The sequence below is a fragment of the Marmota marmota genome, unplaced genomic scaffold (genome assembly GCF_001458135.2).
Source record: "Marmota marmota marmota unplaced genomic scaffold, marMar, whole genome shotgun sequence".
NCBI lineage: Eukaryota > Metazoa > Chordata > Mammalia > Rodentia > Sciuridae > Marmota > Marmota marmota.
Window position 1 is genome coordinate 31990584 of NW_025999853.1, and position 15017 is coordinate 32005600.

Genomic DNA, 15017 nt, shown 5'->3' on the forward strand with positions numbered 1-15017 from the left:
ATACCTATGCTTTCCTCCCCTCCCCTCTTCTCTCTCTACCCCCTCTACTGTCATTCATTTGGTATTCCATTTTATTTCTGTAATATAACTTAAGGAAGTTCCTAACAATCGACAATAAGATTGTTTCTATCTTTTTCTCATATTATCTATTACTTTGTTGAAAGTGTTTATAAATCTCTGTACATTTATTTATCTGAGGGAAATTTTCTATTGAAATTACTGGAGGAAAGCATAGGTATTTTAAATTTTCCTCCAAAAATATACAGAGGACCAGTAGAATAGAAGAGGAGGATCAAGGGGAGAGAGCAGAAGGAAAGGGGAAGTGTTGGGGAATGAAATGGAGCAAATTATTATGTGCATATATAGATAAGTCACAAAGAACCCCACTATTATGTGTAATTATAACGCATAATAAAACATTATAAAAATACCTACTTCCCAGGGAAATTTTATTAATGGGATAAGTGGGAGCATTGAATGTGGTACCTGGCACAGCAAGTATGCTTAATAAACATGAGTTTCTTCATTCTTTCCTCCAAAATCAAAATCAAACAATTATCCTCCAAAAACGTCATTCTGATTCATATTCTCATCACAATAGTGTATGAGAATATCTTCCATGTTGGATTTTAGCATACTTTTTAGTTTTCACCAATGAAATCATGAAAAACTAATTTTATTTGATTACAAGTAGAGTCAAATGAAATGATTTAAGTATCTTTTCAAGTTTTAGACAGTTTCATTGGTTTGACACTCCTCTTAGTTTTTCCTGTTCACTTGGAATGCTTTTTTTTCTGTCATTTTTCTCTGAACCTTTACCATTCTTCAAGTACATATCCTTTTTTTTGTTGTTGTTGTCAAGAAATTTCCCATTAGCAGCCTTAAATAATTTCTCCCATTTTGTATACTTAATAGTTTATATTCTACTTAACAGTTTCATACCTCTCCTAATCCATGTGATTTTCTTCTAGGATTTCCAGACTTATAGAATGGCTAAAGATTAATGGAAAGAGAAGCATAAATCTATCTTCTTCCATTATGGAGGCAGGTTTGACAGATGGAGAACCTGACCGAACTTCGGTGAGTAGTTCAAATATAGCATAATAAGTATACCTGTGGCTGTAAAGCATTTCATGTAAGCCTTGATTTTGTTCTTAAAATGTATTTAAAACTTTTAAAAAGTATTTTAAAAATAATAGTTTAATTCCTCTGTTGATATGAGAATTAAAGATAGTTTAAAGCTTGTTGGAATGTAGTGTATTCAGTTCTCTGATATTTCTGCTCCATCTCCTATTTTCCCTACCTTCCCAGCCATGAAGTGCAGAATGCAGCCCATACTGATATAATAGTTTGTGTTATTTTCTTCAAAATATTTTTTGTCTGTAGTGAAATCAAGAGAAAGTTAACAGTTTAGGAAATAAAATACCTCTAATCTCAAGTTATATGGAGCTATGAGCAAGCAGAGTGAATGAAATAGTTAAAATAAGAATTAAGGCAATTGCCATGTATATATTTTTTAAAAATATTTTTTCAGTTGTAGATTGACACAATACCTTTATTTTATTTATTTTTTTAATTTTTTAATTTACATATGATGGTGGAATGCATTACAATTCATATTATATGTATAGAACACAATTTGTTCATATCTCTGGTTGTATGCAAAGTATATTCATACCAATTCATGTCTTCATATATGTACTTTGGATAATGTGTCCATCTCATTCCACCATAATTTCTAACCCTGTGCTCCCTCTCTTCTCCTTCCACCCCTCTGTCCTATCTAGAGTTTGTCTAGAGTTCTTCCCTTGTTCCCCCTCCCTACCCAACTATGAATCAGCCTCTTAATATCAGAGAGGACATTTGGCATTTGTTTTTTTGGGATTGGCTAACTTCACTTATCATTATCTTCCCCAACTTCATCCATTTACCTGCAAATAGAGTCATATGATTTGCCCATATTGAATCAGGAGGATATACACAATTTAAACAGATCAATTTCAAGCAACGAAATAGAAGACACCATCAGAAGTCTACCAACCAAGAAAAGCCCAGGACCAGATGGATACACAGCCCAGTTCTATAAGACCTTTAAAAAAGAACTAATACCAATACTCTTCAATTTAATTCAGGAAATAGAAAAAGAGGTAGCACTTCCAAATTATTCTATGAGGCCAACATCACCCTGATTCCAAAACCTGGCAAAGATACATCAAAAAAAGAAAACTTCAGACCAATAATTATTATTTTTTAATGTAGTGCTAAGTATTGAACCCAGTGCCTCATATGTGCAAGGCAAATGCTCTGCCACTGAGCCACAATCCCAGCCTACCATGTGTATTTTTTTTCTACAAAAAGATGAAAGTTTAATAAACATTGCTGTTTGTGATCATGATTGAATTATATTCTGAAATTAAAATAAGCAGGGGTAGTGGATAAGTACATATTACCTATAAATTTTTAAAAATATACCATTAGGATAGATTAATCGATTGGTCATTGTACAAAAGGATTTGACTACAGAATAATTTTGTTTTCAATTATTTTGTGAATTTTGAGTGATTCCATTAAATATTGATTTATAGACTATTAGGAATATTTTTGTTACCTAAATTAAAGTGCTTCTCAGTAGTCAACTAGTAGCTTTATTAATTTGTTAGGTGACAGGTTCTTTGATAAATCTATGTTGTTGGAGTAAGGCAGAGGCCAACTTTCTGACGTTCAGTTTGCTAGGGAGATGAGAGTTAGTATACTGAGGTGTTTATAGATTTTGATGTAGTGGATGTGCTTTGTTCAGGCTCCAATGTACAAACAGTTTAATGAGTAATAGCAAAATGCAGGTTTGCTGACTTGTATTGTTCCCATCCTTTTTAGAATTTCTGATTCAGATGTTTTTTGGATGCTTAAGTGATCAAAAGAAAAGTTAAACTTTAAAGTAATCATTTGTTAGTAGAGAATAAAATGGGAGTGAAGATAACTTATGGTGATTATTGTCAGAGTAACTATAAATGGAAAACTGATGGTAGGTTATTTCATTTTTACTGTGATTTCAGAAAAGAGTTAAGAATAAACCTTTTCTTTAGAACATGATGTCTATTTTTTAATTATAAACATCATCTTTTTTAAAGCAGATGGACTTTCTTTAGCTAAAATAGTTTAATCTGCTACTGATAATAAAAATGTCAATAATAGGGCTGGGGGTGCAACTCAGAGATAGAGTGCTTGCCTATCATGTGTGAGGCCCTATGTTTGATCCCCAGCACTCAAAAAAAGAAAAAAGTCATTATTAATAAGAAGTTGGCATTTTCTAAGAGTATTATTTATTAGACTGTCTTCATAATAGCCATTAAAGGCAGATATTTGTTTATCCCCACTTTCAGAGATAGAGAACTAGGCTCTTCTCACAACTTAAGTGGCAAAATTGAAGTCAGTCTGTACTGAATAATATACCACTGAGATGATGACTATATGCCTGTCTTTCAGAATAGAATCACTTGGATGTTAGAAGCTTTCTCAGATTTGAATTCAGATTTTTCTTGACAAGAATATAGATGGGTGCTTTGTATTAAATATATTCCTTATTTTAAGGAAAGTTGTTACCAGAGGAAAGTTAGCAAGTGATTAAATTAAATATCTTGATACAGGGGAGCTGTATATTATAAAGTCTATTAGAAGACAAATGCAATAAAAAATGAATCTGTAGTATTTTATAAAGGACTGAATTGAGGAAATATTTAAGATCCTAATTGCAACTGAGTGCTTTGAATCCAAGGTTTTTTAAAGTGTAATGAATTGCAAAGATGATTTAGTTCAGCAATTCCTAGAACATCATCATTGAGCATCTTACTAATGAGCTTAGATGATCCAATCTCTTGAAACTTTGATTTTATGTATATACTAGGTTATTGATGACTACTCAGATTTAGTGATTATAAAGTAAGATTGATATATTATTAGTGTTTACTAAAAGCTTTAAATCATATTCTAAGGACTCTGGTTATAACATTGGGCAAAATTGTGGAGCTTGTATGTGTGTACATGTAATTTAATGGAATTCTGTTGCTATTTTTGTTTTCTTTATAAATACTATTAGTTTAGCTTCATCATTATTATTTTAGCATATATTTTGTTGTTAGTGATAGCACTTTTGTAGCAAAAGTATTTTTGGTGTACAATTTCCCAATAATTGGTCTTTAAGACATTTATTCATTCAAGTCCAATTATAAATTATCTATATGCTAATTACTAATCCTCTGAAAAATATTGTACAATGACACCTTATTAAATTTTACCATTAGTCATTGTACTAGTTTCCTATTGCTATTGTAGTTTAAAGCAACACAAATTTATTATCTTAACAGTACTTGGAATTCAGAAGTCTAAAAGAAGGGGGTTGGCAGGATTGTGTTTCTTCTAAAGGCTTCGAGAGAGAATGTCTCCTTGCTTTTATCAGTGTTTAGAGGTTGATTTCATTCCTTGGCTAATGGCCCCTTCATATATCACTCTAGCTTCTGGCTTTTGTTTTCACATTTCCTACTTCTTGCTTTGACCCTTTGACCTCCCTTTTATAAGGACCCTTGTAATTACATTAGGCCCACTGAGATAGTGCACTCAGATAATCATACAGCCACTCTATTTGGAGCTCCTTAATTTAATCACATCTGCAAAGTCCCTTTTTTCCAGATAAGGTAACATTCACGGATTCTAAGGATTAGGATGTGGATATCTTTGGGAGGCTATTTTTCTGCTTACAAGAGTCAGTACTAACCTCTGGAGCAACCCACTCTATTGGAATTGGGTCATATTGCTGGATAATTCAAAGTCTTGTATGGCATCTCGCCTTGAGAGTTGCCAGCTTGATTGAAGTCATAAGTTATGAGAATTCTTAAGTTTAAGATATCTTCCTCAAGTAAAATAATAAAATACAAAAATTTTAGTCACTAATTTATTACCTACATACTTATTCTCTCATATTAAAATAACTTCATCTTACTAGTAGCTGCTTGCTAACATTTTATATTAAATCACATGGTCAGTTAATTGAATAGAGACTAATTTTCTTGAACTTTTTGTTAGGAAAATATCAATTAATTTTAACTATACTGAATTAAGAAAATAGATGGTCTATTATAATGTAACCTCATATACATATCACCCATCTTCTTCAACAGTTTTCAACTCAGGTCAGTTTTGTTTCATCTTTGTTCTCATTCTCCCAAATCATAATTTTTTTTAGCAAATCTTAGATATGATTTTATTCATAAGTATTTTGACATAGCTCTAAAATATAAGTACTTTTCTTCAAAAATTCAACCATAAATACATCATTATCCCTAAAAATTAAACTTCCCTGATTATCTCAAATATTCTCTTTATAGTATATTGTCATTCGACTTGGTTGATATGTCACTTAGGTCTTTATGAACCTTTTAAGTCTCCCTTTCATGTGTTTTAAATATTCCTTTTCAATTTATTGAGAAACAAAGTTGTTTGTTCTTTAGAGTTTCCTATAATATTGGTTTTCCTTCTATGGTTATTATTTAATACATTCCTTGGTTCCCTATATTTCTTGCAAATTACAGTAGGATAGTAGAGGTTTGGCCACATTTAAATTCAGATTTTTCTAGGCAAGAATACTTTATAGATGGTGTTGTGTATAGTTATCAGGTAGCATATAATGTTGATTGTCTTCCTGTTATAAAACCAATCACATATATTCATTGCCTAGATCTTTTAATTCAATAGGTGTGTAAATTAGTATCCTAACTGGCTTAGAAAAAATGAGGACTTAAGTGAATGACTGTGACTGCTATTTAAGCAAGAAAGCAAACCAACCAACCTACATTTGTTAAGTATTTTGTTTTCTAGACTATTATTCTTTCTGCCGTTTTACAACTTTGTTGAAACTTCTACTAAAGGTGACATTTTAAAAAGATGAAAACAATTTGATGGGTATACTTTATGTTGTATTTTGCATGTATCTTCCTTAACTTCTGAAAGTTAGTAGTACTGCATTATTTGTAATTGAACTTTCCAAATAGGCACTAAAGATTCTATTTTCTTCTTCTTTTTTTCCCTCCTCCTCTTTCTTTTCTATCTCTAACTTCCATTGTTCTTATTAGAAGCTTGAAAAATACAATATAAAAATCTGGCAGGTGTATAGTGGGACTCTTCAGTAAATTTGGGCAGCTTAGCTGTAGAAAAAGTTAGTTTTGAAAAAATAAGAGAAATGGACAATGGTTTACATAGTGTATTAGCAGAATTCCTAGCCAGAAATCTTATATTTCCAGTTGCTTGGGAATCTTCTTAAAGTATGTTTCTGGGACTCATAGACTTCCGAAAACTCTTTCAGAGAAATCTGTGAAGCCAAAAGTATTATCATAGTAATACCTTGGTATTTTATATCATTTCCTTTTAAAAATTTCTCTTATAAGCGTAAAATACAGTTTTCCAGAAAATACATGAGTTGTGGTGATGTCATGATTTGGTTGGTATTGGATTGTGTCGTTGTAAATTCTTAAATTCTTAGTTTATTTTTCTCCTAAGGGGTGTTTTTATTTTTAAAATAAGCTTTATTTTAGAACAGTTTTAGTTCTACTGAAAAATTGTAAAGGTAGTAAAGGGTTCCCATATACCTCATACCCACTTTCTCCTATTATTAGCTCGTATTGTTGTAGTACATTTGATACAATAATGAACTCATTATATTAACTGTAATTCATACTTGATTCAGATTTCCTTAGTTTTACCTAATCTCCTTTCTCCATTCCAGGGTTTGATCCAGGATGCTGTATTACCTTTTATACATGTTAGGGTCATGTTAGGGTCTTCTTTTTTTTTTTAATTTTAGTTTTTTTTTTTTTTTTAGTTATTGATGGACCTTATTATTTATTTATTTATGGTGCTGAGAATAGAGTCCAGTGCCTCATGCATGCTAGGCAAGTGCTCTACCACAGTGCCAAAACCCCAGCCCACAGAATATTCTTGGTTATAACAGTTTGTCAGACTTGTTTTTACTAAACCTTGATAGTTTTTGTTCTGTTGTGGTATAGGGATTGAACCTAGGGCATAGCCCGTGCTAGGCAAGGACTCTCCCACTGACCTATATTCCCCAACTCAGCCTTGACAGTTTTGAAGGGTACTGGTTAGGTATTTTGTACAATGCTTGTCATCACGTATTTTTCTGATGTTTTTTTCATGGTCAGACCAGGTGTAGTGGTTTTAGGTTGAGAATTGCTCATGTAAAACTTAAGCAATTAATACTTTAAGAAAGAATAATGGACAGCTACTTTGAGTGAAAAGTGGAACAGAAAATTAATGGACTTGGTGGGGGAGTGAGGAAGGGTGGAAGATGAACAGTAAAAGGAAGAACTGACAGTGCCATGGGGAATGAGAGTGTTGACCAAGATAAAGTTTGGTTACTTTGTGATTGTACCTTGAATTAAGATGTGATCTGTAACTTTAAGAAGTTTTTTTTTTTTTTAACTTTTTTTCATTTTGGCATTTTAAAGATAGTTGTTAAATGCTTACTGACTTTGTTTTCATAAGTTTTAATATTTTGTCTGATTCGTATCATCTATAATAATTTTTTTGTTTTTTTGTTTTTTATGCTAGTACTTATATAGGTGAGCCATGATTTTATAGATATATATTTGGAGCTAAGAGTTGGCAAGTCTTTATAGCATTTTATATTTTTCTAGATTTATCTATTTTGTATAGGTTTTCAAAATTATTTAAAATTTGATGTCCTGTTATTTTTAAAATCCATTATGTCTTCCTTTGGTATCTTCTATTTTGTGAATGTGACACTTTTTTTCCTTCCATATTGCTTAACTTTTTCTTATATTCTTTTTTATTTTCCCAAGAGCTTCTTGTTGAATTTCTTAGTCTTCCATCTTATTAATTTATTGTTAGACTATAGTCATTTTGCCATTTGTTTCATTAAATATTTTTATACTCAGTATAATCAGTTATTTTCTTTGATTACTTGTTCATGCTGCGGTTTTTTAAAAATCTTGGCATTTCTTTTTGAGCATATTTATTATCATAAGTTTTTGAAGAGTTTGGTTCACTGTTTTCTCTCCTTTGACCAAGATTGTTCAGTTTGTCTTTTACAGCACCTGGGTACCTTAGGATATTGTGTGTGTGTGTGTATACTCTCTTGGAAATGATAGTTTCCTGAGAGTATTAACTGCTCAGTCTAATACTGTCCTGAATGGAAAGTAAAGGTTCAGGGATTTGTTTTTGACTATTTTGGTCAAGCTAGGAAATATGTATGTTAGGGTAGAATTTATTTTAATAAAATCATAGCTTCATTGTTCTTCATTTTTCTCTTTCACTTATATTTTTTATTTCTTAGGGATCTTTTCTGTATTTCTGCTCTAAGTACAATTCTTTTCCATAAGCTGCCTCCTTCATTCTAAACACTTAGCTCATTTTGGAGAAAGGGCAATGACCAGCTTCTAACTTCTTCCTTTTTTTTTTTTTTAAGATGCATACAGCAATTGAAATATACACAGTTTAAAAAAGAACTGTCTCTGCTGTGTATTAAATCATATTCTGCTCTAATAAACACAGAGTGGGCAATGATCTGTCTAGGGCAATACTGTAGGGGGAAAAAGCTTAGAAAGTTGGCTGGCTCCCAGGGCTCCTTCCCATCCCTGCTCCCTAGTCTTTCTTCCACTCTTCCTGTTCTAAGATTGCTTCCCATCCATCCATCTCTTGGAATAGGTTGGGGGGTGTGTGTGTGTGCTGGGGGTGGGGGGTGTTTACTTCATTAGTTATTTAGTTCATCCTTGCAAAAGTAATTGATTTCTTTGTTACTGCCTTTGTGGTCTCTGTGGAGACCACATAATGGGTGAAGTAGCATGTGTAAATAGATCACCATATATGAGGCAGGGGGAACCAGAGGGGTCAGTTATTTTAGATAAGGGGAGAAAATAATGTCAGGAAAGTTTTCATAAAGGAGGCTATACTTGACCAAGTGTTGAAAGGAATTTAAGTCTCTCCTGCCTTAGGAAGGCGAGAAAGGCATTGTGGGCAGAGGGTACAATGAGAGTAAATAAAAGTCATGTTGTATCATAGTGTATTCAGAGAATTCTAAGTATTTTGCAGTTTGTCATGTTTGCAAAGTGCAGGATTGATGAGTTTGTGGAGGAATTCTTGATGTAAAGTAAGATTAGCAAAATTATGGAGAGCCTTGAAGACAAGGCTAAAATGTTTTTCTCTCTAGTTTTGAAGGGCTAAGGGAGCCTACCACATGCAAAATCATTGAATTGCTTTTTCAAGACTTCATGATTCTAACTACAATATACATTTTAGAAGGATCTCTGTCATCAGAGTGGAAGGTAATTTGCTGAGGTTTAAGAACTTCATCGAATAGTAGCAGTAATGGTAGGCATAGGAAATAAAGGATAGATATGAGCGATGTGAAGTATGTAGAATCTTTAGGAGCTTGTTTTGCACTTATCTCTGTTTTAGAGATGGAGGCAAATGTATGTGAGGATAATAAAGGTAAAGAAATTGAGTGACTTCTGGGGTTTCTGTTTTGTGATTAGGTGGCAGATAGCATTTATTAAGGGAGAAAACAGAGCAAATCAAGCAGGGAAAGATGAATTCAGTTTTGGACATACTGAATTTGAGATAATTGTGTTTCAGTGGAGATGTATAATCTCTGTTGCAATTAATAAACTTTCCTATTATAGGAGAAGGAAATGTGGGATGAATCTGAATAAGTTAGCAAAATCATATTATGTACATATATAGATATACCACAGGGAATTCCACCTTTATGTATATGTAGAAAGTACCGATGCTAAGTATTTTTAATCACCTTAGTAGAATATAGAAGGCTAGTTCGTTTGATGAGATACAGGGTTGAAGATAAGAGAAGCAGAAAGACAGGTACTATGGTGACTAATAGGAAACTGGCATCAGAGAATATAATTGTTAAGCGGCAGCATTTGACTCAATGAAGACTGGACTGCATGTGTTCATTTAAAAAGAAAACAGTTTCTTTAGAGATCATTGAAATGACTGGCTATGAAGTTTGGGCTAGATATAGGAGGAGAGTGAATTTAGCACTAGGAAATTAGCAGGCTAAGATGGAATTAAGAGACAAAAAAAGTACAAGCTGAAGTCAATGAACAGGTTAAATAGAAGTTAGAGAATAGGTGAATTAATAGCAGTGTGTCTGTGTTGTTAAGTTGTAGCTAGGATTTAACTGTATTTCATGGAGTCCTCCATCATCTGTTGCTCTACTACTCTAGATGTTTTCAAGTCTTGATCTTAACTTGGATCAGAACTTTTTAAACATAGGAAATAAGTTTATTATTGTTTTTCTCAATTCATAGATACTCACTCTTCCTCAGGACTGGTCCATCATACTTTGTTTCTTTGGAGATATGAAATATCTCAAAATTGTGTGCCATTTAAGTAGTAACATCAAAACTTGTGTATAGCGGGTCATATAGGAATTTCCAGCAATCAAAACAATTCCAGAACTTGCCAGTAAAACAAAGGAAGCATTTCCAGTGATGGGGGTAGGAACCCATAGATAAAATCTAACAGAATACATGCTGCATAATGAGATCAGAAAACTATAATCCACCCTTACTCTGAATATGCTTCATCATGGCACAAAGCATGGTCTATGACAGGGACTCAGAGATATGATTGTGAGAATTAAAGAATAGAGAAGGAATTGATTAAATACTTCACACTTTCTCCAGTAACTGTTACAATGCTTAATAATTTCATGTACCATTTTTCTTCTGGAGGTTGCTTTTTGCCCCTAGAATTGAGATGATCAATAATAAACTTATTTCCTATGTTAAAAAAAGTTCTGATCCAAGTAAGAATCAAGACTTGATAACATCTAGACTAGTAGAGCAACAGTCTATGCTTTCTGTATTTGGGTTACTGTATTTGTATGAAGAGAAAAGAAAAGTTTGCACATTTACTGTGTGCTGTGCCCTAGGCTTAGTGTCTCACACATTTTCTCATTTAATGTCTCTGTAATACTGAAACATAGATATTCTCTGTTTTTTAGAAATGAATAAACTGAGACTCTGAATTTGATTAAGTTCTCCCAGAGAGTGGACAGTGGTAGGGTTTAAATAAAGATACTCTTGATTCTGTTTCTGCCATGTGAAAAGGCTAATATTTTTGTCACAAACTGATCTATATTATGCCTAGCCTTTTGGGCATCATTTAAAAGTTTTGATATTCATTATTTAATATAATGTATACTTTGAAAATATGTGATACATGACCTATTTTATTTAATCCAAAGCTTTGTTCTTCTGAAACTAATTTGGACTTTTCTATCAGGGGATGATATTTTGGCATTTAGGCACCATGTAGTTGCCAAGACACGAAGACTTAAACTACATTCTTATGTGTGGTAGATTTATGGGTTGTTTTAGTCATCTTTTTTGCTGCTGGGACCAAAAGACCTGATAACAGTTTTAGAGGAGGAAAAGTTAATTTGGGGCTCACAGTTTTCAATGTCTCAGTTCAAAGGCAGTCAGCTCCATCATTCTAGGCCCAAGGTGAGGGAGAACATCATGGTAGAGGAAAGCAGCTCAAGACATAGAACTGGGAAGCATAGAGACTTCCCCTCTCTCTAAGAACAAAATGTATAAGCCAAAGGCATGCCCCAGTGACCCACTTCCTCCAGCCATACCCTGTCTGCCTATATTATACTATACCCGCCAGTTAATCTGTATCAGGGGATTAATATACTGATTAAGTCATACTGATTAACATACTGATTAAGTTAAAACATAGCTCAATCATTTCACCTCTAAACTTTTTTGTATTGTCTTACACATGAATTTTTGGGGGGACACCTAGTATCTGAATGATAACATGGGTCATTGAGGCTAATATTTCCTTAATATTATTAGCAGTCTTGCCTGTGACTTGATAGAATTCAGCATGGTCTACTTATCAGTGAATTGTTAGAATATGATCTTACAAAAAGAGGGTATTTGTTAGGCAGTTCTTAGACCTTACCAGGTATGACTCTGATGTGATAATATGGTTTTTGTTGTGCTGTTATTTTATAAACCGTCTCAGGCAACTATGGGTCATATTTGGAGGAAAATGTTTTAGAGGAGGAAAAGTTTATTTGACCTTTGGACATGAAGTCAAAGTCCAGAAAGATAGGTTTAATTCTTTAGTGGACAGTTAACTTTATTCTTTTTTTCATAGTCCTGACTCATTTTAGAATATAAGTTCATGTACCTGTGTAAAGAATGCAAAGAATCAAGGAAAACAAAATTCCAAGGAAGATAAGTTCCTCAGACTGAAAATCAAATTGATTTAAACATGTCACAGATTAAGGATTATACGTGAAATGTTCATGTACCTGAATTTCTCATACAGTTAATCTTTAGATCTTAGCTGGTATGACTCTGATGTGATAATATGTTTTTTTGTTGTGCTGTTATTTTATAAACCTTCTCAGGCAACTATGGGTCATATTTAGAGGAAAATGTTTTAGAGGAGCAAAAGTTTATTTGATCCTTGGACATGAAGTCAAAGTTCAGGTTTAATTCTTTAGTGGACAGCTTTTTCTTTTTTTCATAGCCACAGATGTTTCCAGCAGTCTCACTACATGAATGCCATTAGTTACAAGTGAAAATCATATTCATATTGATTAAGCTGAGCTTCTCTTGTGTATGAAGGTCTTGAGGAAGAGGCTGGTTTAATCATGGCAAGAGAACACTAGTACCAGAGGAAATATAACTCAGACTCCAAAAATTAATGTTGAATCAGTAACATTCTTATTTATTAAGGACTGTGTTATTTTTAAAAGTTGAGAGAATTACAAGCAATGCAATTAGTTCGTATGATGGCCAAGGACTAATAGTGGAAGTAAATATGCATATGCTATGGATTACTACTAAAGATTCTTAGGATTGAGTCAACTTTCTATTTTGAATCGTTAGTAATAACAGAATTTTGGTACTGTAATGGACCTCATAAGCAAATTTAAAAAACTAAATTCAGTATTTATTCAAGGCCACTTAGTAAATGGTGATAGTTAAGCTAATAACTCAGATTCACTGTTTTAATCCATATTAGTTCTATGTATATCATATTAGTCATGCAAAATGTTAGATTTGTAAAGATGCACCGTATTAAGTCTATAGATACAAAAATGAGCAAGACTTGTTTTTTTGAGAATTTAAATGATAAATAAGCAGAGGAACTCAAACTATATATAAGAAATTCTTCATTAGGTATCAGGATTATTAAGTCTTTTTTTCCCACTGATGTATTTATTAATTTAACATTGTTGAGAATGTCTGTAACTTTCCAGGTTCTCTTCTGGTTTTAAGGGGTTCATCAGTGAGCAAAACTGGCAAAATTCTCACTCCATTGGAATTAATATTTGAGTGGATAAAAACAAAAACATATGTACTGTGTTAGGTGATTACTGATGTGATGACAAGTGAAGCAGGGTAGAAAGGATAAAGAGTAACAGAATAGGGATGGTGTTATTTTCTGGGAATATGAAAGTCATCTGGTGCTATAGCTTTTGAGCAGAGTCCTACAGAATTTTTTTGTGGGGGTGGGGTGGGGTGGGATACTAGAATTGAACTCAGGGCCACTTAACCACTGAGCACATCCCCAGCCCTATTTAATATTTTATTTACAGACAGGGTCTCCCTGAGTTGCTTAGTGCCTTGCTTTTGCTGATGCTGGCTTTGAACTTGTGATCCTCCTGCCTCCCCAAGCCGCTGGAATTATAGTTGTGCACCACTCTGCCCGGCTCTATAGAATGTTTTCTAAGCAGAGATAAAGTCAAAGTGTAGAGCTTTCATGTCTGTCTGTCTGTTGGACAGACTAGGGAGGTTAGGCTTTCTGTGTTGGGTTAGGGCAAAGGTGAGTGAAGGGCCCTTCCACCTCCTCAGTTAGGAAGATGGAGGTACATATTCAGTTTTATTAGGAACACTTGGAGCTCTGTGGGCTCTCTTCTTCAGTCCTTCCTGCTAATAGAAGGATGTGTTGAAAACACAGGTGGGATATCTGTTTTTCATGCCTGGAGTAGGTCAGGAAAACCCTTACAAAGGATGTGATGCTTTTTATTTGAGATAAGAAGAATGAGTTCACTAGGAGGATAGTTGGGAAGACCCTGAGAAGGGTGTAGCTCAGTAGAGGTTGAAGTGGGAAACCAATTTTAGGTAGTAAGAGGTGAATTGAGCACTTCAAAAAATCTATTCAATTGAATCATCTGGGAAGAGCATGTTGAATAGGGAAGAGATTCTAGGATGCGTCCTTGGGGAATAACAGTCTAAAGCAAATATTAGGTGAAGGGATCCAAGCAGACAGAGGGAAAAAGGAGAGAAAATAGCTTGAAAACAAAGGAAAAGCAGAAACTTGAGAAAATAAACGGTCAACAGTGACAAAGAGAATGATGATTTAGACTGAACTGGGGAAAGGTCAGGTTGTGCTAGACCTGAGTTGTTCAAAAGGTGGCTACTTACTACATTAAATTTAAAATTCCTTTCCTTGTTTTTTTTTTTTTTTTTTGGTGGTGCTGGGAATCAAACCCAGGGCCTTGTGCATGCGAGGCAAGCTCTCTACCAATTGAGCTATATCCCCAGTAATTCCTTGATCTTACCAGCCACATTTTAAGAATTCAGTAACACATGTTGCTAGTAGCTAGAAGTGATCTGGACATGGCAGATATATAATATCCCATGGTTGCAGAGATATTTTTTTATGTTATCTATTATTTATGTTATCTATTATCTATTTATTTATGTTATCTATTTATGATTGCAATAGAGAAAAGAGTATGTGGTATCTAATTATTCATTGTCAGAGAACTCACATTAAGAAGTTGGATCCCAGCAGCTCAGGAGGCTGAGGCAGGAGGGTTGTGAGTTCAAAGCCAGCCTCAGCAACTTAGTAAGACCTTGTCTCTAAATAAAATATAAAAAATGGCTGGGGATATGGCTTGGTGGTTAAGCACTCCAGGGTTCAGTTCTTGTACCAAAAAA

At 33.6% G+C, this 15017-nt stretch overlaps 1 protein-coding gene and 1 long non-coding RNA gene across 6 annotated transcripts in view; one reads left to right on the plus strand and one right to left on the minus strand.

Moving 5' to 3' along the window:
* The window catches only part of Osbpl8 (oxysterol binding protein like 8), a 174947-nt gene that overhangs the window by 52697 nt on the left and 107233 nt on the right, over positions 1-15017 (plus strand). For all 5 annotated transcript variants that reach the window (XM_048804761.1, XM_048804762.1, XM_048804757.1 and 2 more), the window contains one exon: positions 972-1080. In XM_048804761.1, coding sequence (XP_048660718.1) covers positions 1039-1080 — 42 coding nt within the window. In that variant the 5' untranslated portion in view covers positions 972-1038. Of the gene's footprint in view, positions 1-971; positions 1081-15017 lie in introns of those variants that run through there.
* LOC125617252 overlaps positions 13111-15017 on the minus strand; it is an 8668-nt gene continuing 6761 nt past the window's right edge. Inside the window, exon 3 of the long non-coding RNA XR_007348187.1 lies at positions 13111-13241. This is a non-coding gene — a long non-coding RNA (uncharacterized LOC125617252). The remainder of the gene's footprint in view (positions 13242-15017) is intronic.